General features: G+C 50.0%; 1 protein-coding gene across 1 annotated transcript in view; it reads left to right on the forward strand.

Moving 5' to 3' along the window:
* Nucleotides 1–418, forward strand: part of CDH22 (cadherin 22, type 2) — a gene marked incomplete at its 5' end in the record, with an annotated part of 77,571 nt that extends 77,153 nt beyond the window's left edge. The window contains one exon of the mRNA XM_011928875.1: nucleotides 1–418. This exon is cut by the window's left edge and continues 13 nt beyond it. Within this exon, the coding sequence (XP_011784265.1) occupies nucleotides 1–342 (342 nt within the window).
* Between the last annotated feature and the right edge of the window lie 23,259 nt (nucleotides 419–23,677).

Raw genomic sequence — 23,677 nt, forward strand, 5'->3', positions numbered from 1 at the left:
GGGGGCGCGGGCAGCCCCCCGCAGGCCCATCTACCCTCCGAGCGCCACTCGCTGCCGCAGGGTCCGCCGAGCCCCGAGCCGGACTTCTCAGTGTTCAGGGACTTCATCAGCCGCAAGGTGGCGTTGGCGGACGGGGACCTATCGGTGCCGCCCTACGACGCCTTCCAGACCTACGCCTTCGAGGGCGCGGACTCACCGGCCGGCTCGCTCAGCTCGCTGCACAGCGGCTCGTCGGGCTCCGAGCAGGACTTCGCCTATCTCAGCAGCTGGGGTCCGCGCTTCCGGCCCCTGGCCGCGCTCTACGCCGGCCACCGCGGGGACGACGAGGCTCAGGCCTCCTAGCCCCGCGCCCTGCCGTCGGGGCGCGGCTGCTCACCCGCTCAGCACACGCCGGGGCCCCCAGGACAACGCGTTTCCCCGCGGATCCCCTTCCCTGCCCTCCCCAACCCTCCCTTGGCGGCCGGACGGAGGAGGACTTGCTAGGAGCGGATTCTCCCGCTCCTCCTCCTGTAGGGGTGCAACTTGGGAGCCCAGAGGTGCGGGATTCTGACCAACGGCATTAAAACTGAGGCGAGACCGGGCGCTGCGTGGCTCTGGGGTTAGAATGGGAGATGGGGGTGGCGTTGCAGAGTCGGGAAGGGGCGGATCACTCAATCCTGGCCTGGGGGAGAATGCTGGAGGGAGCACGCCGCTGAGATGCCCCCACCCCAGGTTCCCCCCATCAGAGTTAAGAGGAAAGAAGGCTGTTCATTTACTAAGCACCTACTGTGTGCTGGGACGCTGTACAGAGACCAGCTCAGTAGTCAGAGAAACCATGAGGTGGTGTCCTGCACGGAATAGAAGGGGAAAGGACCCCAGAGAAGTGGCTGTGACCCGTCCAAAGGCACCTGGCCAGTGAATGGCAGAGCCTCTGGCACTGGCCAGCTGCCTGGCCTCGGGCAAGTCACTTCACTTCTCTGGGCCTCAGTTTCCTCATCTGTCAAATGGGGTTAATAACAGAACCTACCTCGAAGAGTTGTGAGGCTGAAAAGGGTTCATATGTGTCAAGTGGTTAGGACAGTGCCTGGCACATAGTAGGTGTTCAATAAATGCTAGCCTTTGTTACTATTCTTATCTTTGTGGTTCTTAGAAGCCCAGTGTGTCTGCCTCCAAGGTCTGAGCTCTCTCCCTTGCTCCAGATGCCCTTCCCCTTTTCCCTACATCTCCAAGGGGAGAGGAAAATGTTGCAACTGTCAGCTCCTGCTCCTGATCCTGCCCTGCGTGGGGGATAAGGACACCCCCAGCAACTGTGGAGCCTTCAGGAGTCTCAGACCACACTGAAACACCAGCGGAGCCAAGCGAGAACAAGCTGGGTGACTCCAGGACTTGAGTGGATGCAAGGATTGGCAGGAGACAGGGGGGTCAGAAACCACTGGGAGGGGTCAGAAACCACTGGGTAAGAGCCTTATCTGTCTAGCTTTGGAACCCATCAGTCTCCCCACTCATGGATCCCAAATTAAGAACCCCTGGACTAAGTCACCTGAAGAGTTTCCAGCTCTAAAACCATATGATTATAAGATACAGATTATCTGTCCTCCCACCTCTCCCCACACCCAAGTGATTCATTCATTCCACATTGATCCAACATGAATTCCAGCTCCTGCTAGCTGGGCATCCTTCATCAAGGTCCTCCACTGATGAAGCCTCAGTTGCCTTATCTGTAAAATGGGAGTAATGATAATCTCTTCCTTAAAGGATTATTAAAAGTCTTAAATGAGATAGTGGATGTTAAACTCTGAACTCAGTGCCTTCCTGACATGTGGAAAGTTCCCAATAAATGCTTATTAGCCTTATTTTTCTTACCCTCCCAGAGGGCTCTCATTCGTTCCCACATTTGCCAAGGTCCACTGTGATAGATCCAGAGACGGCCAGTATGTCCCAGTGCCTTACCTGCATTATTTTCTCTCATTTAGGTACTGTGAGCCCCAGTTCACAGATGAGGAATCTGAGGCTAAGAGAGTAGTAAATTGCCAAAGGTTACACAGATGATAGGTAGTTCCTCCCTTCCAGTAGCTCAAGACCTAAGTTGGAGGAAGGAAGTGGATCAGGGAACTGAAGCAGCCAAAGATAATGTGTTTGGTAAGAGTAGTCGAATTAACAGAATAAGATCCTGGAAGCACTAAAGAAAGACTGAGTAATCCTGGAGGGCTTCCCAAAGGAAGCAACTTCAACTGGGTCTTGAAGAATGAGTATGGGATGTGAGGTGGCCAAGCAAGCAAGAGTGTTCCAAGAGGAACGAAGAGCATCTGCAAAGGCTGGGGTGGGGAGAAGGCAAGAAGGATGTGGCAGCTTCGGGAAGGGTGTGTGGCCCTTGGGACTGAATCACAAGGTGGAGGAGTGGTGGGACATGAGGCAGGGAAGGCTGGTTGGAGGTAGTTGTGAAAAGAACTTGAAGGCCAGGTTAAGGAACTTGATAACTTGCTCAACTTGAACATGCCTTCTGAAGTCCATTGAGAGTGGCCAGTGGCAGGGATGTGGGGTTAGCATGGTAAGCCCAAGTGGAGGGAAATCTGGGAACCCCCAAATCATCCCATGTGGGACCCTTAACCCATGGTTCCTATAGCTCATGCTACAAATGGGCATGTTAACTTGGGGACCCCTGGAGAGAGCTGCAGCCACCTCTCTCACCGCTGTGTGCCCAGCTCTCACATACAGAAGCCCAAGAGCATTTCTGAGGTTGGTTGCCAGCTCCATTGTAGAAGGGGGGAAACTGAAACCCAGGGAAATAAAGTGGCTGGTTCAAGGTCTCCCAGCTAGTATAGGACGGAGCAGAGATGGCACAGGTCCCCCTGGCTCCAAGCCTGTCCCTTCCACATGCACTGATTGCCTTAGCAGATACTGACCCCACCAAGAAGGAGGTTACAGGCAGAGTATATGTCCAGAGGGACACCTGGACATGAAGTCATAGGTCCCTTGAACATCCTGTCTAAACCTCACACATGGAGAATGACTTACCCAAGGTCACACAGAGTCAAAGATCTTGCCAGAAATAAATAACATTATTTATCCAGATTCGCCTTCTGAGCCTTTGGCTCTGTTTACCCACCGTATGATTTCCTTCTTTCTTTCTTTCTTTCTTTCTTTCGTTCGTTCTTTCTTTCTCTTTCTTTCTTTCTCTCTCTTTCTGTTTCTCTTTTTCTTTCTCCTTCCTTTCTTTCTTCTTTCTCTCTCTCTCTCTTTCCCTCCCTCCCTCCTCCCCTTTTCTTTCTTTCTTCCCTCCTTTCTTTCTTTCTTTCTTTTTCTTTCTTTCTTCTTTCTTTCTTTCTTTCTTTCTTTCTCTCTCTCTCTTTCTTTTCCTTCCTTCCTTCCTTCCTTCCTTCCTTCCTTCCTTCCTTCCTTCCTTCCTTCCTTCCTCTCTTTCTTTCTTCTTTCCAGGGTCTTGCTCTGTCACCCAGCCGGAGTGCAGTGGCACGATCATGGCTCACTGCAGCCTCAATATACCGGGCTCAACCGATCCTCTCACCTCAGCCCCCCAAGTAGTTGGGACTGCAGACATGCACCACCACACCTAGCTAATTTTTTGTAAAGATGGAGTCTTGCTATGCTGCCTAGGGTGGTCTCATACTCCTAGGCTCAAGTGATCCTCCCTCTTTAGCCTCCCAAAGTGCTGGGATTACAAGCATGAGGCACCACGCCCAGCCATTGTGTGACTTCAGACAAGTTATTTATCCTCTGTGTGCCTCCGTTTTCTTATCCATAAAGTGCGTATGCTCAGACCACCTACTTCATAGGGTTGCAATAAGGATAAAATGCAATAACAACAGCTAACACTTACTGAGCATTTTACATAAATCAATGCATTTAATCCCACAACAACGCAATGAGGCAGCCCCGATTTTACAGGTGAGAAAACTGAAGCACAAGGAGGTTAAGCAACTTGTGCAAGATCGAATGACTAGTAAGTGGAGATGCTGAGATTTAAACCTGGGTGCTCTGGTCCCCAGAACCTACCCCGTCAGCAGCACACATGGTGTCTGGCACACAGGAAGCCCCAAACATATGTCTTGGGTGTATCCAAAAGTCCCTGTCTGTGCTCTGGGAGAGCTCGTTCCTCTACCCACCACCGCATTCCACAGCCTGTAGAAGTCCTCAAGCCTCCCCATGATTCCTGCTAGTTCCAGAGCGGGGTGTGGAGGAAAAGGTAACATTCCCTCGATCCCCTTTGCTTCTAGCTCGTGCATCCATGCTTGCTGTCTCCAATGGGTGCTGAGCCAGCCCACAGTGAAATCCAGTGAGTCCTGCCCTTTCACTGGGTTGCACAAGGTGTCTACTCATGCCAAGCATTTGTGAGCTTTTCTGATGACTTGGGGTCACAGAGGAGGGTTTTATGGAACACACAGCTTTTGGTCATCTGTCTCATTGGTTCCCAACAGGTTCCCCAAGAGTTCCAAATCCTCTCCCTGTGTTAGGCAGAAAATACAACTATGCCAGCTCCAGGCTCCAAATGAGCAAACCCAGCTCTATCAAGGAGCTTAGAAAATAAAGGGCCTTCCACTTACCGTGCCTGCCCTCCTTACAAGGCATCTAGGAAGATGAAAAGAAAAATATTCCCCTTTTATTGTCATCATCATCATCACCATCATTATCATGGGATAAAAGAGTATTCAGGGTCTTGAGCGAGAATTGATGTGCAATTGGCCAAGGATTTCAGAACCAGGGATATTAATGACAACAATGACGATAGTAGTGATGACGGTGACAGCACACTTATATAGCATTGCGGCATGCCAAGCCCTGTTCTCAGCACCGTACATAATTAATACTAAGATAGGTAAATCTCATGGAGAATGGATACCGTGTTTACTGCGTTTAGTGCTTTTACATAATTTGCCTTGTTTGATTTCAAGCAGGTGCTTTCATTAGGCCTGTTTGATGAGGATGAGATGAGGAACCCAGGGCTCACAGATGAACCGCGCTTTGCCCAAGGGCACGAAGCCTTTAAAGGCCTGAAATCATTTTACACTTCCACCCGCCACAGCTCTGCACAGGGCCTAGATGACTCTGATTCTGAGTCGAGTTTCTGGGAGGACAGAGAAGCATGTTGGCGAGAAGGGGAGGCACTCCAGGGGGATGGCAGAGCTGGGAGCAAGATGGACAGAGGGGCCTGGCTGGCTGACCACTGTCCAAGCCAGGGTCTGTGTCTCTGGTGTGTACCAATGTGTGCGTGTCCTCACGTGGCTGTGGACAAGCACCAGGGACGTGGGAAGCCAGTATTGAGCAGCACAGGTCAAGAACTAACCTCCCACCTCCTGATTCAGGCAGCTCAGAGAGCCGGCTGTTGTCATAGAGGGCGTCTAAGCGCCTGCATCCGTCAGCCAGCTGTCATCACAGCCCACCCCCAGGTCACAAATCAGCAGCTCCACTCACCTCCTGCCAGCAAGCACTCCCAGGCCAGCTCTGTCACTGGTCGCTGAGCCTTTGAAAAATGCAACCCTGTCAGCCCTCACTCTGACGCGAGATGGCTCATGTTCCAGCGTGTGCATGAGCATGCCAGTACATGAATGCACACGTCATACCCACAGACACGTTCACACCTGTGTGCACAATGCAGACATTTTCACAGTGATACAGAGCATATCCCTGCAGGTCTGCAAATGTGGACACATGCCAGCATGCTATGCATGCACGGGAGGCAAGCTCTCATGTGTGTACTCATGTTTGTATTCAGAGCATACACATGCCTGCCATAGGTAAGTTCTCTTACGTGCATGTACATGTGTCCACTGGTACTCTTCAATAAGCAAACATATTTTCCCATTCAGGTATATACTCATACACATTCACTAACATATGTGTGTCCCCAGAAACTTCCAAATACACAGCACATATGTGTGCATACCCTCACATGTGCTTCTGTGCATGAACATACAACTCCACGCTGTCATTCTCAGTCATATGCACATTTGTATGTACTCACAGAAAAGCAAATGTAACCTCAGGAACAGTCCATTACAAACTCCAAATTCAAATGTATGGTCCCATAGATGCATTTGTACATGTGAGCACACAGGTCTATGTGTATGAACATAATATACACGATCACCTACAAGCACCTAAACAAACAGCCATCCTCCAACAAATGCTCAGATCTGCACCAAGCACTCACACACATGCAATGGTATACGTGCATCTGCCTGTCTCCGTGTAGGTTCCTCAACTTCCAGACAACGTGTCCTCAGGCATTAACCACCTCTGTCCACATGCACCTTTAAGCAGGCCCAGCACAGTTCGCTCATACCCATGCCCCATGTGCCTAACTCAGCCCCACAGACAAGCACGCACATAGACACGTGCCTCTAAAGCCCATCTCCCACATGTGTGTGGAGTCAGATCCTTGTCACGTGGATGCACACACACCCTCTCTGGGGCACAGCCTGCCCAGTCCCAGACCGTCAGGTGTGCTGGGGACAGCAGGAATGGTGCCCACACGCAGAAATCGCCAGTCACGCAGAATTGCATCTGCCGCAAACTTCTCATCTTCTGTGCAAATGATGATTAAATGTTATTGTGCAAGAGAAAACAGCAAGGAGGGATTCATTAGCTTTATTGTCAGGAAGGATTCCATGGGCTCCAGCTCCCAACTCCAAGGCTGGTTTAACCCCCTGTGTGCTGGGGGGTGCCATGCCCAGACGTGGGATTGTTGAAAATGAAGGCCCCAGGGACAGAGATACAAGTGCTGGGCCCATGTGAGCCCATCTGGGTGCAGAGAGCACTGTAGAGAGAGTCAGAATGTGAGGGAACCACTCCAACCTTGCCTCTCATTTGCGTGTGTCCCTGGACCCATCATTTCATTCAGCAAATAATCGCTCATCCCTACCATGTCCCCAGGAATCTAGAGCCACAGAAGCCATGTTCCCTCTGGGTGCATGGGCCTTCTCAGATGGAGAAGGACAGTCTCCCAAGAAAAGAGCTTAAGCAAAGGTTTTGGGGGCTTGGAGAACGTGGAAGCAGTGCAGGACTTGTTCAGGGAATAAGGACCTGGACAGGTCCGTTGGGGAACAGATTGCAAAGGGCCCAGCAGAGCCTTCCAGAGAGATTGGGTCTTTTTCTGACAGCAGTGGGGAACCATGAAAAGTATAGGGATAGGCTGGACAGATAAATTGCAGGGTGCCCAGTTAAATGCGAATTTCAGATAAATAAAAAATAATTTTTCTAGTATTAGTATTCTAAATATTGCACAGGACATACTTATGCTAAATGACTTATATATTACTTATCTGGAATTCACATTTAACTGGGAATTTTGTATTTTTATTTGCTAAATCTGGCAACCCTATGTATAGATTTGCATTTTAGAAAGATTATCCTGGCTACTTGCCCAAGCTGGATTAGAGGATGAAAGAAGTGAGAGGGAGACCAGTGAGGAAGAGAGGAGGTCACAGTCTCACTTTCTTCCTTAATCAGAGAAGCCCCAAATTTTAGCTGGGCACATGGCCTTCTATTACAAAGACTACGTTTCCCAGCTTCCTTCACAGCTGTGTATGAACCATGCATGAACTGAGTCCCAGCCAATAAATAGAAGCAGAATTGTCACGTAGCAGCTTCTGGGACACCTCTTTGAAAGGCTGCTGACTCATGCCTTTTGCCTCTTTTTTACTGACCCTTTCTTCTTTTTGCTTGCTGAACACAGTTGAGATGGCTGGAGCTCAAGCAGCTACCTTGAGCCATGAGGACAAAGGTCATACCCTATCGATGGACTTGGTTCTTATCAACCTCATAGAGCTACCATACCAGCCCTGAACTTCCCATCTCCAGACCTGGCTCACATAAGAGACTAATAAACTTCCAACTTGTCAAAGTCACTGACACTTTGGTCTTTTGTCTCAAGCAGCCAAACCTAATTCTAGCTGATATGAAAGGCTGACACAGGACTGTCAGAGAGAGACATTGAGGCTTAAACTGGGTCAGTGGATTTGAGAAATAGTTTAGAAGGAAGACCCAGCAGGAGTTGGCAATTGACTGGGTGTGGGGATGGCGGGTAGAGGAGGTCAAAGACTTCAGCCTTTGAGTGACAAGGGCGGCAAAGCTGGTAATGAGCCAGAGAACCCAGGAGAAGCCTTGTATCTGGGGTCAGGAGAGATCAGTTTGATTTTAGACATGCTGAGTTTGAGGGGCCTGCTGGCCACATGCACAAGATGTAGAAATGTAGGGCTGGAGCTCAGGAGGAGGCTAAAGAGGTCTTTCTGCTCACTGGTGTCTTCAGGAGAGCTAAAACTGCAAGAGTAGGAGGCACAGGGACAGTGTGTAAAACGATGGGATCTGACAGTCAGGGGTGAGCCCTGCGGACCACCAGAGGCAGGTGGAGGGAGAAGAGTCACTTGGACCTCAGTTTCTCCAGCTGTGAAATAGGGGCAGCTGAGAGGGGTAACCTAACAGATTCCTAAAGCTCCTTCCTGATCCAGCATTCATGAATGTTAAGGTGTGATCTTAGACCATTTATTTTATTCTCCCTGTGATTCCGTTTCCCCTTTGGAAAATGAAGCTAAAATAGCAGCTACCCCATAGGGTTGTTCAGAGGAGGAAGTGGTCCCCCACTAAAGCACCTAGCTCAGCCCTGGCATACAGTAAGCACAAAATAAACAGCAGCTGTTAGGACATGGAAGAGGTGGCATGGTGTAGGGGGAAGAAGGGGTGAGGACAAATCCTCTTTCCCATCCCAAGCCTAGGAAGAGGTTGGAAACCTGGGAATCCTCTCTGCGACCTTTAGTGGGCACCTCCTGTATGCAAGGACATAGAGCTACGCAGGGAGAAGATAAAAATGGGGAGAGAATGTACTTACTTTTGAGATGGTGATAAAGGCCAGCCTTGCCAGGACAGTTTGAAGGAAGGTAAGATCCAGGGAGAGGGAAGGGGCTGGGAGAGGAACTGGGAGGGACTGGGGTGGGATTATCTGAAAGGTCTCCCAAAGGAGGCTTCTAACTGAGGCCTCCAGGGAGGAGTGCTTCAGAGCAGATGGAGAGAAGAGGAGGCCACCGCTGATCACAACACACACATCTGTGAAATGGGTCCATGGGGAGCAGAAGGGCAGTGAGAGGAGAAGCCCTTGAGCACTTCATATCCCCTGGATTCATGTCCTAGGGCTGCTGTAATAAGGCACCACCAACTGAGTGACTTAAACAACAGCACAAAATGATCTCCCAGGCCTGGAGGCTTGGAAGTCTGATATCCAGGTGCCAGCAGGGAGGTGAGAAAGAATCTGTTCCAGGCCTCTCTCCCAGGCTTACAGATGGCCATCTTCTCTCTGTGTCTCTTACCATCGTCTTCCGTCAACACATCTGTGGCTGGGTCCAAATTTTCCTTTTTTATTTTGATTTATTTATTTACTTGTTTGTTTGTTTGTTTGTTTATTGAGATGGAGTTTCACTCTTGTTGCCCAGGCTGGAGTGCACTGGCGCTACCTTGGCTCACTGCAACCTCCGCCTCCCAGGTTCAAGGGATTCTACTGCCTCAGCCTCCCGAGTAGCTGGGATTACAAGCACCCTCCAACACGCCAGGCTAATCTTTGTATTTTTTGTAGAGACAGGGTTTTGCCATATTGGCCAGGCTGGTCTCGAACTCCTGACCTCAGGTGATCCACCCGCCTCGGCCTCCCAAAGTGCTGGGATTACAGGCATGAGCCACCACGCCCAGCCCAAATTTCCCCTTTTATAAGGACACAAGTCATATTGGATTAGTGGCCCACTCGATCCCAGGGTGACCTCATCTTAGCTAAGTACATCTGCAACGATCCTATTTCCAAACAAGGTCATGTTCTCATGTACAACTACTTCGGGAATTCAACATATGAATTTTAGGGGGACACAACTCAACCCATGGCATCCCCCATTCTAGGCTCAGCACCAGCTCACAGACCCCTCCCTCATCAGGCTCCCTAATGGGGAGTCTTCCCGCTTTTTGTGGAAGTTTATACTCAGGTGTGGTCAGAGGGAGGAGGCCTTGGAATTCTGATGACCAGCTAGGATGGGAATGGGATGGAGAACAGTTTTCTCCCTACCTCTTCCCTCCTAGCCACTGATTCACTGAGACCCTCACATTTAACCACACACACACACAACTCAGAGAAAACCAGAGACCCACCCGTATATGTGAAGTCTCACGCAAAGACACACACACTCAAAGCAGAATCCTCACACACCCATGCAGAACCCTCACACACAAAGACACATGCAGAGTCATATATATAGACACACGTGCTCCCAGACCACAACTCACACACATCCCCAGACACACAGATGCATGCTAGCACACCCACGCAGGCACAATGACAACCACATAGAAGGATGCACAGGGACACATCTGCATTCTCAAATCACACACACAACACAGATATGCTTGTGTGCATTCTCATGGGCAAATACACCCACCCACAATGATGTCAAACACATGGTCACAGGCATTCATGAGCACTCAGCCTCACACAGACACATGAGGCCGCTTACATACATAGGGCTTTTTAATCCCATTGTGGTTGGCAGATCCTGGCATCCACGCACCGTCCCCCTGGCCTCACAGCTCACTGTTCACTCTTTGGTAATTGGAGGCAATTTAATCCCCATCCCACCCAGCCAATCACAGGCCCCACAGAGCAGGTGACCATCAAAATGCCCCACCACGAGGGCAGTGAGGCAGAGACCCTCCTCCCAACTCCAGTTTCCCCTTCCACCTTTGCAGTTGAGATGGAATTTATAAACCTAGACAACCACACACATACGATCAAATACTATTCACAGAACCATACACAATTGTCCGCACACACAACTACATACATGGGCACAGGAAGATTGTGTACACAACAAATAGAAAAGGTTCCATGAGAGAGACCGTGTCTGTATCTATGCGGCACGCACAGTCTCACGACAAGTTAGTGCAAATGCGTGTACACCATGCAAGCAGTTCTACTAACGCGTGTAAACTCTTGGAGAACATGATGGAGATGGAGATGAAGAACACACCTACAACAGCCACACACAGATCTCCAGCTGTGCTTACTGAACTCCCTCCCAGGGTGTCTGAATGTTTGTGCACACCGAGGAGGAGGTGTACAGGTGCAGAGACATTGCCACATGCGCACACATGCATGCACACACCACAGGCACAGGACCCCTCGAAGCCTACTCTGTGTCCCCACAGAGGCCCGTGGTCCTCGCCTGCTGAACCCAGAGATGGCCCAGTTCCCCAGGCTGATTTCCCAAGGGAAGGGGGGGCCACAACCCCACCTGTCAACCTGCTATTTGTCACTCCATCACGGCCAGTGCGCTGACATTCAGAGCCCAGCACTGAGATGATCGCATTTAGCTGTAATGTACCACAGATTGCACTGACATTTGGAAAATATTCCACCTCGGGACCCATTTGACTTCAAACTTTTTTCCTGGAAGAGGAGAGAAGCAGCAGCCAGGACCTGCAATAGTCTCAGCCTCCCAGGAGCTGAGAATCTGGGCCTCACCTGCCAGAGACCCAGGTATCCTGGCTGCTCCTTCTGCAGCTACCTGGAGACAGGAGGATGAGGAAGAGGAGTAGAGGCTCCCAAGGATGAAATTCCGTATCATACATCAAGTCTTTCCAGAAGATCCATCGGGAGTTCCCCCATGTTTGGGGCCTGGCGATATCAACCTGCTGTCAGTGGCACACCCGCTAAGCGCCAGGCCTTGCTTTCAGCATGTCACATACAAGACCTCATTTGGCAATGGTAATGTGAGCTAGGAACCGTTCTCATCCCATGTGAATGACGAAAGTTCAGAGAGGTAAAGTGACTTGCCCAAGGTCACCAAGCTAGGAAGGACTAGAGCTGAGATTTGACCCCAAGTCTGTCTGGCTCCAGAACCCTCCCTTTTTACACTCCACAAAATATGTCCCAATATCAGGCAAATGCTGACTCCTTCCCCAGGGCCACTCACCACCTTTTCCCTTCTCCCTTTCCTCTCTTGGGCTTCCTTTCTGTCCTCTCATTTCCCATCCTCTCTGCTTCAGTAAGCAGGACTAGTGCTCCCAGAATGATAGCACAGTCTGGGACAGCTTCCTGGAAGGGAAGAGGAGGGGATGAGTAGCACCTGGAAGCCCGGAAGATTGGATGGATTGGATTGGCATCTGCAGAATCAATGTGCAAACCTCGCAGAAAAGCCTCTGGAAAATACTGCATTTTAGAATGGAATGGTTGGACTTTTCCTACGTGACAGCTGCAGAGACTCCAGGCTTGGATGCAGGAGACTTGCCTGGAGTGGCCCAGCCCTCTCTGAGGTTGTGCCCAGCCCAAGATCCAGGCAACAAGGCTATCAAAGTAATCTAATGGCAGCCAGAGATGTCTCCACCCATTCCCCAAAAGAGGAGCTGCAGAGAATCCTGTCAAACTAAATGGATTGGGAAAAAAATGGTGAAAATGTAGATAGGGTGCTAGAGAGTGAGGAAAAGGATATTTTGAAGGCAGGGTGAAAATGACATGGCCTCAGCTAATCCAAAAAGAGATAGAAGAGGTAGGGAGACTGTCCAGATCTCTTATGAGCTGATTAATCTTCTTAAATAACTCAGAGTCCAACTTCCCAAAAGGCAAAAGAAAGTTAGGTTAATCTACTCTAAATGATTCCTGAGCTTCTCAGGGTGGCAATCAATACCCACACACACTCTCTCTCTCTCTTCATAAGTAATTCTCAGCAATTACAAGAAAGAGGGTTTTGTGGAAAATGACATTCTAGCTGCAGAGAGAAGCCCAGGCAAGGGAATCAATTGGCCTCCAGTGGGAAGCCAGCCCTTTCAGTGGGGGAGGCTGTTGGACAGCCACCATCACATCACGTCTTGGGCCACAGAGTCCGCCCTCGGCCCGTCTGCCTGCAAGAGCTTTAATCGAGTGGAAGAAGAAAGGTCAGATGGGGAGGGTGAACCAAGATCTCCCACAGGAGCAAAAGGTTTCTACCCCACCAGCACCCATCCTTTATGCCCTAGGAGTGATATCAGTGTCCATAACTGATGTGCTTGAAGCATATCAATGCTTAACAACAATACGTCAAGGATACCATCATCGATGAAAGGATACCATCATCGATGAAAGGATACCGTCATTGATGAAAGTTATTAATGTTGACTTTGGGGTCACCATAAGCACTCATCACCAGTAGCCTTAGGGCTCCATCACCTTTATTCTCAGGAGTACCCCTCAGTGCCCATCCCAGAGCCTGGAGGGGCATCCTCCTGATGCCCCTGAGCAGAAGAACAGTGTCTTTCTTGATCATCATTGTATCTCCACTAGCCATGGTGACTGGCACATAACAGAAGCACAGTAAACATCTGTTGAGTAAATGAATGAGTGAGTGAATGTTCTTGGGAAGGATGTGTGTCTTTTCTTGGTCCTGTCTACCACCCTGTCCTCAGGGCCTTACACAGTGCAGTGCATAGCCAAGGAGAGGGCTCCATAAACATCTGTTGATGTGTGGGAGGGCAGGGTGGGGGAATGGTGGATGCATACGTGATGCAGGATGCATACGTGGAAGGAAGAAAGGAGGCCTTTGGAGCACAGTCACTGCCCCTCTGTAATGCCAGGGAATCTGCCTCTGAGACCGCAGAGCTCAGCACAGAGGAATGCCAAGAGGGAAGAGAAATCTGCCTCCTGCACTGTCCCTAGGGGTCTGGGCCCCCACATGGCTAGATGGTTTTGGTTGATTCTCCCCTTTGCAGTGGGGATGAGGGCAGGAATGGAGGCAGGCAGAGGCAGGGAGAGTCTCTCACCTCCTGGATCTGCTCTCCCCATTCCCATCCCACTTCAATCCGAATACAATTTTCCAGAATGTCCCTAGGTTCTGGAGGGAAAGCTCATTACCTGTGATCTGGCCATAAAAACGTCAGTAGCTGCCTGGCGGCTGGGGAGCCAGTTGCCATCAACTCAGCTTACCGGTGGCTGCGGGAGTCAGCCTGGCCTCTCTGCAGCCACCAGCTTCGTGTAGACCCAGCCGTGACCTCTGGGAGAGCTGACCACTCCATGACACTTCCAGAGGGTACCTCTCAGGATGAGGAAGGCTCAGCCTACCTGCCATTTATTCAGCCTTCACTGTGTGCCACTCATTCCCTGTGCCACTGAATGCATATCCTCAGGACAACCCTGGGAGTCGGGTCCAATCACTAAGGAGCTCCGTTGCACAGCTGTGGAAACTGAGGCTCAGAGAGGTGGGAGAGAAGTTGCCTAAGGTCACACAGTGAGCATGTAGCAGAGGCAGCCCTCTAATCCAGGTGGATCTAACCCCAGGGCGTGGCTCCTGTGGAAGGTTGCTCACAGCCCATGCCACCAAGGTCAGCATTGTCATGCAGCAGCTTGGGACAGGAGCAGCCTCACTGCTGGCAGGGTGACCAGATGGCAACAGGGAGCACCCCCATCTCAGTGACCTCTATTCTCTGACCTCTGCCAATCGCTTGGCTGCCTCCAAGATGTCCCCGTCCCATGGGATCTGTACCTTGAGTCAGAAGGCAGACATGAGGGCACCTGGCTGGGGAGCCTGCTGGCCCATAGCACATCTTCATGCGAATTAGAAGTCACTCGTCATCCAGACGAGGGCCTGGAGGCAGGCCTTGTGCAGTGGCCAGCCTGCACCACCATGATGGCAGCCCTACCCTTGCTCTGAGACCACATTCTGCTCTTAAATCACAGAACCTTGGAACTGCAGTTCTAGAAACATTATGAAATCGATCGGTGTTTTCCCTGTCTCAGCCATTCAAATGCCATATTCATGATTTCTGCTGTATCCAAGTACCACCCGAACTAGTATTTACTTAATGTTTTTCTTCCCCCAACAACCTCCTTTTTAAGCTTAGTTTTATTTTGAAAGCAAAATTTCCATCAGTACATTAAGTGGAAAAACAGTAACACAGAACATAGACGGTGATGTAAAAATAAGCACACTAAGCAGGCTACTGATGCCGGGTCTGATAACATTGCCTGCAGAAGGCTTCAGCCTGGGTCTTACACCCTCTTTATTACAAACGAAGATTACTGAGTACTTGAGAAATGATAAAGACACGCGATCCCCAAACCCAACTTTCTCTTTGACGTAATGGAAAGACTGAAAGAGGGCTGAGGAGGAAGCACGTTTCTCACCAAGTGACAGTTCAGTGTTATTTAATGCCATGTAGGGATCGTCAGGGATGTGCTAACTACACCCTTGTCAGCACTAGCATTGATGCTGTCCGGGTTTCCTCAAGGTAGCCCCCTGGCCACTGCATCAGTCCAGTGCAAGAGCTGAGGACTCTCTGCTTGGTTCTTTCACTATTTGCTGTGTGTCCTTGGGCAAGTCCCTTCACCTCCCTGTGCCCCAGCTGGACAATATATTCTGTGTGAATGCTTTGACTCTGATATTCTAGAATTCTAAAATCTTAAAGGGATGATTATGTCATCTAGGATCTGCATCAGCAAACTTTTTCTGCAAAGGGCCAGAGAGTAAGTATTTTCCAGCTTTGAGAGCCACACAGTCTCTGGTAACTATGCATCTGTGTCACCATAGCATGAAAGCAGTCACAGACAAGAAGTAAAAGTGGATGTGGATGTGCTGTGTTCCAATAAAACTTTATTGGCAAAATAGGCAAGGTGCAGCCCATAGATGGGACTTTGTCAATGTCAACTCCTGGTCAAGGTCTAGGGGGATGAAAGATGACCCAAGGTTGGGGGAAATTTCCACCAAATCCAGATCTGTGATGAGTCAGGCGTTGGTCTCCTGTGAGACCCCAGTCTCCCTTCCGGGAAGTGATTCTTCCTCGCTGCCTCCCAGGCAGCCAATACCTTCCTGTTCTCTCTCTCCTCTGCTCTCAAAACTTATTCAAAGTGAAAAATCTAAGTCATTCTTTGAGGTGAAAATGATGGACTCCCTCATAGCTGGCAGCATCCCCCATCTCAGTCTGGTGTAGCTGAGACACACACAACCTTCTGGAGATGGACAGATTTGTAGTGGAAATCTCTCTCCTCCACCTACACAGGCCCTTTCACCGCCTGCACCTATTTCTTCAACTATGAAACAAGAACTGATATGGACCCACCCCTAGGAGATTAATTGCAAGGATTAAAGAGTTAATCTCTTACAAAGCACCTGTCAAGTATCTGGTGTGTCATAAACCCTGGACACCTGACCTGTTGTTATTATGAATAACAACACCGGCAGCCCGAAGCGGGCTCCCTTGGACCCTGGCCCCCTTGGCCCACCTCCCACCGCACAGCCCTGCCTGCCGTCCAGCAGGGCTTTCCCACAGCATGTCTGCTGCCTGAATCACTGCCATTGATTTCTTGGAAGGCAACTTTAGGGTTTTGTGATTTTTTTTTTTTTATTTTTAGTTTGATTTTAAATCCTAGTTTATTCTTAGCGCTTTAAGAGAGGAAGTGAAGATCTGGGAGGCAGGCTGGGTCCTTCCTGACATTTGGTTTTCCTGTTCTTCCACTTCTATTTCCCCCTTCCACCCGGCCCACCTCTACTGCATAACTTGTTTCTTCCCCCAGAAGAGGTGGCACTGGTGACACTCTTCCCTCCCCTGGGTTGGGATAAGGGGATGGAGTCAATGATCGTGACTTGGGGCCCAGGCACTGTCCCCTGTCCTCCTGCTAACCCCCTATCCCAGCCCTAGTCAGGATCCTTCTGGGGCCTCCTCTTCCCACCCCCAGCCTTGGGCTTAGGGCACTGGGCCAAGGGCTCCCCCAAAACTCTGCCATTTCCTAATTGTGGGTCTTGGGCACACCGTTAAAGTTCTCATGACCTCTGCTTCTTCTTCTGCAAAACAGGTACAGAGGTTCCATCTTGCAGGAGTGTGGGAGGTCCCACGGAGACAACCAAGGAGTGGGGACTTTGTGAGCGCTCTGCATGCGTGGTAGGGGTGGGGGTGTCTTGGTGGTCATTGTCTGACTGGAAGAGGGTCTGGCTGTCTCCCAGGGGGCGCTGGGTCCAGGTAAAAACAGGCAGAGAGGCCTTCCCAGCTGGGTGTTTCAAGCTCAGGCTCTGGAAACGTTGCAGCTGCCACTCTGCTACGACCCAGCTGGGACCCACTGGCAGCATCTTAATTTCTGCCCAAGCTCTTTTCCAGACAGGCTGCTAATTAGGGCTAATGGGCAGCTCTCCCTGCTGGCTCCCACTGCCTCTTCCTCCCCCTGCATTAAAGCAGGTCACTGAGCAGGGCCGCTGGGCACAGGCCCCAGGCCCCCACTGGTGGGTCCGTCCTCTGGATTAAGCATTGCTCTCCAAAATCTCTAGGCAGGGGTGAGCTTTTTGTTGTTGTTGTTGTTTTTCCCTGACAAATGCAGAAGATGTGGGGACTAATAGTCACCCAGGGCAAGCAGTTGATCATTCGGTGGCCATGTACCCACTTCCTGCTTATGCCAGGCCCTTGGGAGGCACTGAGGACATGCAAATAAGCTGAACCGGAAGTCAGATATGCCAGGCCCTTGGGAGGCACTGAGGACATGCAAATAAGCTGAACCGGAAGTCAGACATTCCTGGATTCAAATCTTAGCTTAACCTTGTTCTCACTATGTGACCTTGAACAAGGTACTTAACCTCTCTGAACCCAGGTCTCTGCATTTGTGAAACAGTTCCTACCTCATAGGGAAGCTCTATGATAAGAATGAAATGAGATACGGTGGCCTAAACAGTGTCCAGCACCACAGCCATGAAACTGGCCGAGGTCAGGGGGTCATGACGGGCCTTGAATGCCATCTTGAGAAGCGGGACCTTCATGTCAAGGGAGGAGTAAACAGTAACTACTATCTGATCACATCTATGTCTTTTCAACACTTATTAAGCATCTCCTAGGTCCTGAGAATGTAAGAAGAGCTACATCTACATAGCACTTACTGTATACCAGGCACTATTCTAAGGGCTTTACATATACTGATTCAACCCTCAAAACAACCCCACAAGGTGGGTACGATCATTATCCCCTTTTATTTTATTTTATTTCATTTTATTTTATTTTTGAGACAGAGTCTCACTCTGTTGCCCAGGCTGGCAACTACACAGTGGCACAATCTCGGCTCACTGCAACCTCTACCTCCCAGGTTCAAGTGATTCTCCTACCTCAACCTCCGAAGTCGCTCAGACTACAGGCATGCGCTATTACACCAGGCTAATTTTTTTTATTTTTTGTAGAGATGGGGGTCCCTATGTTGACCAGGCTGGTCTCGAACTCCTGACCTCAAGTGATCCACCTGTCTCAGCCTCCCAAAGTGCTGAGATTATAGGTGTGAGCCACTGTGCCCAACCTATCCCCATTTTATAGATAGAGAAACTGACACACAGAAAGATCTAGTAACTTCCCCATGATTACTCAGTCAGTGTTTAATTATCCTCTGCTGGCCTGGTGCGGCGGCTCACGCCTGTAATCCCAGCACTTTGGAAGGCCGAGGTGGGCAGATCACGAGGTCAGGAGTTTGAAACCAGTCTGACCAACATGGTGAAACTCTGTCTCTACCAAAAATACAAAAATTAGCCACGTGTGGTGGCATGCGCCTGTAATCCCAGCACTCAGGAGGCTGAGGCAGAAGAATCACTTAAACCCGGGAGGCAGAGGTTGCAGTGAGCAGAGATCACATCACTGCACTCCACCTTAAGCGAGACTCCATCTCAAAACTAAACAAACAAACAAACAAACAAATAAAACATTTATTGTCTCACAGTTTCTGTAGGCCAGGAATCCATGTGCAGTTTAGCTGGTGCCTGTAGAGCTGGAGATATCACCTCCTTGCCACGTAGGCCTCTCCATGAGGCAGTTCATAGCATAGCAGCTGGCTACCCTCAAGACAGAAAGCAAGAGAGGGTGCCCGAGATGGAAAGAAGCCAGTTTTTTATAACCTAACCTCAGAAGTGACATTCCATTACTTTTGTTATGTTGTATTCTTAGAGGCAGGTCACTAGGTCCAGCTCAAAGTCTAGGGGAGGGGGTCTGCATTAAGGCAAGAATACCGGATGCCACAACCCCATTGGGGGCCATCTTAGAGGGCAGCTGCTGTGGCCAGTAAATAGCAGAGTTGGCATATGAATCCAGGCAGGCTGGCTCCAGAACCCATCTTCTTCATTCAGAATCTGGTTCATAGCCCAATTCCACAATTGTTATCTAAATGATGAGAAACTAGAGACCATTCCTGCCTTCCTGAAGCTCTCCATCTACAAAGGGTAGCAGAAAGGTAAGAGGGCAAAGTGGAAAGTGTCACAACAGAGAAAGGCAAAAAGGAGGTTATACAGGAGGGCTTCCTGGAGGAGGTGATGCCTGACTGAGACACAAGAGACAAGGTGGAGCTGACCCAGCAAAGAAGGGTATGGAAGAGAGTTTGGCAACTGGAACAATTTGTCCAGGGCTGGAAGCCTGGTGCTTCGTGTGAAGGCCAATGTGTGTGCAGGATGAAGGGAGTTGAGAGGGATAGAGAGAGTGCTGGAGAGGTGAACAGAGGCCAGGTCATAAAGGGGCAGGAAAAGGAACTTGGATATTATTCCAAAGAACTAAGGAGTCAGAGAAGTTTGCCCACAGTAGGATTCGTGTTTTTAAGATTATCCTGAATGGCATAGATAGAAGAGAGTGACGGGGGGACAAAAATGGGAGTGAGGAAGCTCTTCCTTCCTTTATTCATTCATTCAGGTAATGCACATTTTGCGAGGACCAACTATGCATATTGTTCTAGTCACTGGGGATACAGCAATAAATAACACAAGACTGTTCTCTCAGAAGTTACGTTCCAGTAGAAGAGAAAAAGAAATTTGAAAAACTAATACGTAAAAAAGGAAAATTATCAGAGTAATAGGTACTATTGAAAAAAAAAAAACAGCAAAACAAGGTAGCAAAAAACCAAAAGAGGCACTTTCAACTGGGTGGTTGGGGAAGGCAACACTGACCTCAAACTCGAATGAAAAGGAAGAACTGACCCTGGGAACACAGCATCCCAGAGATAAAGCGAGTGCAAAGGGCCTGAGGTGCCACGAGCCTGGGTGGGGCAGTTCAGCGAGGCACACCAGGCAAGAGGGAGAAGGACAGGAAATGAGGTTGGAGAAGAAGAAAGAAGCCAGAAAAAAAAGGATGGCATCTAATACTGAGCCATAGCAGCCAGGAAGAGAGATGGGACTGCTGAGGAGTGATATTAAGAAGGCATAACCACTGGCCTTGGGTAAGCACATCGGAGTAATGATGCTAGGCCCAGTGGACCAGGGGAGCCATAGCAAGTGAAGGAGAGAGGAGACACTGAACCAGCCCTGGCCTGCTTTGCAGACAGGCCTCCGCCCCACAGGCCCAATTGCACGTTAACACTCATATTGGAGGCAGACCCAGGCGAAGGCAACCGGTTAGGCAGCATTTGCATATTTGTTTAATAAAAAATTATGGATGTACAAAGACGGATAATTAATTACCCAGCATATTTTCCCTCCGCTCCCTCCCCTCCTCCTCACATTACCACCATGGCCCCAGTTGCTTTCCTCTCCTGGTTGAGTCAGCAGAATCCCTGCCTCTTCCAAAGGGGGGCACAGGCCCAATAAATATGTACTTATTAAGTGTGTATTGTGGCCAGTCAGGCCTGCACAAGCAGCAATCTAAGACCGTTCTGCCTGAAGTATTTATACCAGTACCTAGGGCCACTTTAGCTATTCATTTTTGCAAAGAAATTAAATTAGATAGTTTGATAGCTTTCAGTGTAATTATGAAAGAAATTTACATGAGATGTTGATGGGAAGGGGGATCATTAGGCATCCAAACCCCAAGGGAGTCCATTGGGTGGGCCTCCCCTTATATCCTCCCCAGCTACTACAAGGGAGGAGAGAGGTGTCCCTCTCAGGGGGAGCCAGAGGGGTGGAAATTCAAATTGCTGGAACATGAGCTCCAAGGCGGCGGGAGGTAGTCTGTCTGTTTCAGCAATGAGTTTGGAGCGTGGTAAGTGCTCAGCAAATGCTCAGCATGGATGTGGGGATAAATGGATGCTTGGTTCACAAAACAAGCGGTTTCTCCTCTCTGAGCCTCAGTTTCCCCATCTATCATAACACCTCCCTCCCCAAGTTGTTCTGAGAACTAAATGAGATAATGTAAGCAAAATGCTCCCCCCTAGCCGTAAGCTTCATTTATTGAGCACTTACTATGTGTCAGGAACGATTCCAAATACCATATTGAATCCTTATAACCGTTTTAAGTGGATATCAGTACTTTAATGGGTGAGAAAAGTGAGAGTTGACCACCTCGTTACCCCAGCATCCAGGTTTTAAAGCAGGCAGCCAGGCTGAACTCAGCCTCTAATCAAAAGCTGTGCAACCACCTTAGCTTTCTTTGAGGTAGTCAGCGAGGCTCTTTCCCTGGCATTTCAGAGTTACAGCCCTACTTACCGCCTTCTCCCACCCCTACATGTAGCCAGGGAAACCAAGGCCCAGAAACGAAGAGTGAAGAGTGCCAGCGTCCTGCTGCGCGAGCCTGGGCTGGAACCCAGGTCCTGCGCCGCCTCCGCGCTCCCTTGCTGTGCTCACCTCTCCATGGGCCAGATAATTAGCGGTGGCTGATTAGCAATTATTGCAGCCCCCCGCGGGGCAGAGGAGGAAGCCCGCCTCTGGGCTGGGCCTCGGGATGGGGGACAGGGCGATGAGGCCCAGAGAACCCCTGTCTTCCCCTCAGTCCCTGGCCAGCCCGCTTGTCCTGGAAAAGGCAGGCTGCAGAGGGCGGTGGGGCGAGGGCCCAGGGACGCACCAGGAACCCAGGGCCAGGGCAAACGCACTTTAATCCAAAATCAGGAAACCGAGGCTGACTTGAGGGGGCCTCTGGGGCGAGATGGTCTGAATTCTAATCCTGGCTCTGCCATTAAATCTGGCTCTGTGGCCTTGGGAGTTACTTATCCTCTCTGAGCCTCAGTTTCTTCATCCATAAAATGGGAACATAATAATAGTTGCTTCCAGACCAAGCACTATTGCTCACACCTGTAATCCTAGGGCTTTGGGAGGCCTAGGCAGGAGGTTATCTTGAGGCCAGGAGTTTGAGACCAGCCTGGGCAACATAGCGAGACTCCTGTCTCTAAAAGTAAAAATGAGGCAGGCTTGGTGGCATGGGCCTGTAGTCCTAGCTGTTCAGGATACTGAATGAGGAGGATTGTTTGACCCCAGGAGTTCAAGGCTGCAGTGAGCTATAGTCGCACCATTGCACTCCAGGCCTGGGCGGCGGTGAGACCCTGTCTCAATAATATAATAATAACAATAGTTCCTTCCTCTTTGGGTTGTTATGAGCACAAAATAAGATTCTGCAGGTAGCACGTCTGACAGGACTTAAGCACTCAAGAAGCATTGTTTGGTCGGGCGCGGTGGCTCACGCTTATAATCCCAGCACTTTGGGAGGCCCGGGCAGGCGGATCACTTGAGGTCAGGAGCTCGAGACCAGCCAGGCCAACATAATGAAACCCCATCTCTACTAAAAATACAAAAATTAGCCAGGCATGGTGGCACACGCCTGCAATACCAGCTACTTGGGAGGCTGAGGCACGAGAATCCCTTGAACTCGGGAGGCAGAGTTTGCAGTGAGCCGACATCATGCTACTACTGCACTCCAGCCTGGGTGACAGAGTGAGACTCTGTCTCAAAAAAACAAAAAAGAAGCATTATTATTGTTACCCAAATCCTTGAAAGTGGGGGAAGCCACTAACTGGTTTTCTAACCAGCGGATGGATGACCCATGGATGGATGCAAGAGAAGCTCTCCTGTGGAGGCCTAGGAGCAGCTCAAGGCAGCCCTGCTTCCCCCTGCTTTGGGAGCCCCTCAGATCTTGGAGGTGGGTGAGAACAAAACACTGGGTATTGATCTGCTGGCTGTGTCAGGAGTGTTGGGTCCTGGGTGAAGTCATTCAGATGAATCCCATCTCCAGGGGAGGAAACAGGCACAGCCTGCAGGGGGCCTTGCACAGATCAGAAATTGCGCCCTGGGCCCCTCTGACCCCATGACCCCTAGGGGTAGGCAGGGGCCAGGCTGAAGCTCCTTTTACTTGATGGAAAGTCACTTGGGCCCTAGGCGGCCCCGCCAGTCCCAGGCCCCAGCAAGGTCCCGCCAAGGCCCCACCAAGGCTGGGAACCGGGCTAAACGGAGCAGGGAGGATTGAATAGAGGACGCTAGTCAGGGAATCCTACAGAGGACACCAGACAAGATTCAATTAAAATATCAACCTTGGTGAGTTCCCCATTTTAATTTTCTACAAACTAGCTTATAAAGAGGGGGATGGAAATGAAGATATTAGGTTTTTTTTTAGAGCCAAAAGGGAAAATCCTTTGAGGATTATATTCCTTATTTCTCTTTAAAATAAAATAAAATAAAATAAAATCACGCTCAGCCAGGGGATATGGGGGATTTTTGGGCTCTACCTCCCTTGGAGGTGACTTTCAGGACCTGCCTGTTATGGTGCAGGATGGTAACCGCTTTATAACAGAGAGCACCATCTCCTGAGTCAGCAGTCACTGTGCACCTTCCTCACCACCCCTCAGGTCGGCATCACTGCACCTGTTTACACGTACCTGAGGCCCAGAGAGATGAAGTGATTTGTCTGAGGTCACACAGCTAGGAAGTGGTAGAGCCCAGTTCCAGCACTCGTGTGTTTCGCACTGCAGCCAGACTCTTGTTCAGCCGAAGACCCTGGTCCAAGCCTCGTCCTCACTCCCTGGTCCCCATCACCCCTCTCCAGGAACCTG

The sequence above is a fragment of the Colobus angolensis genome, unplaced genomic scaffold (assembly GCF_000951035.1).
Source record: "Colobus angolensis palliatus isolate OR3802 unplaced genomic scaffold, Cang.pa_1.0 Scaffold8, whole genome shotgun sequence".
Lineage (NCBI taxonomy): Eukaryota > Metazoa > Chordata > Mammalia > Primates > Cercopithecidae > Colobus > Colobus angolensis.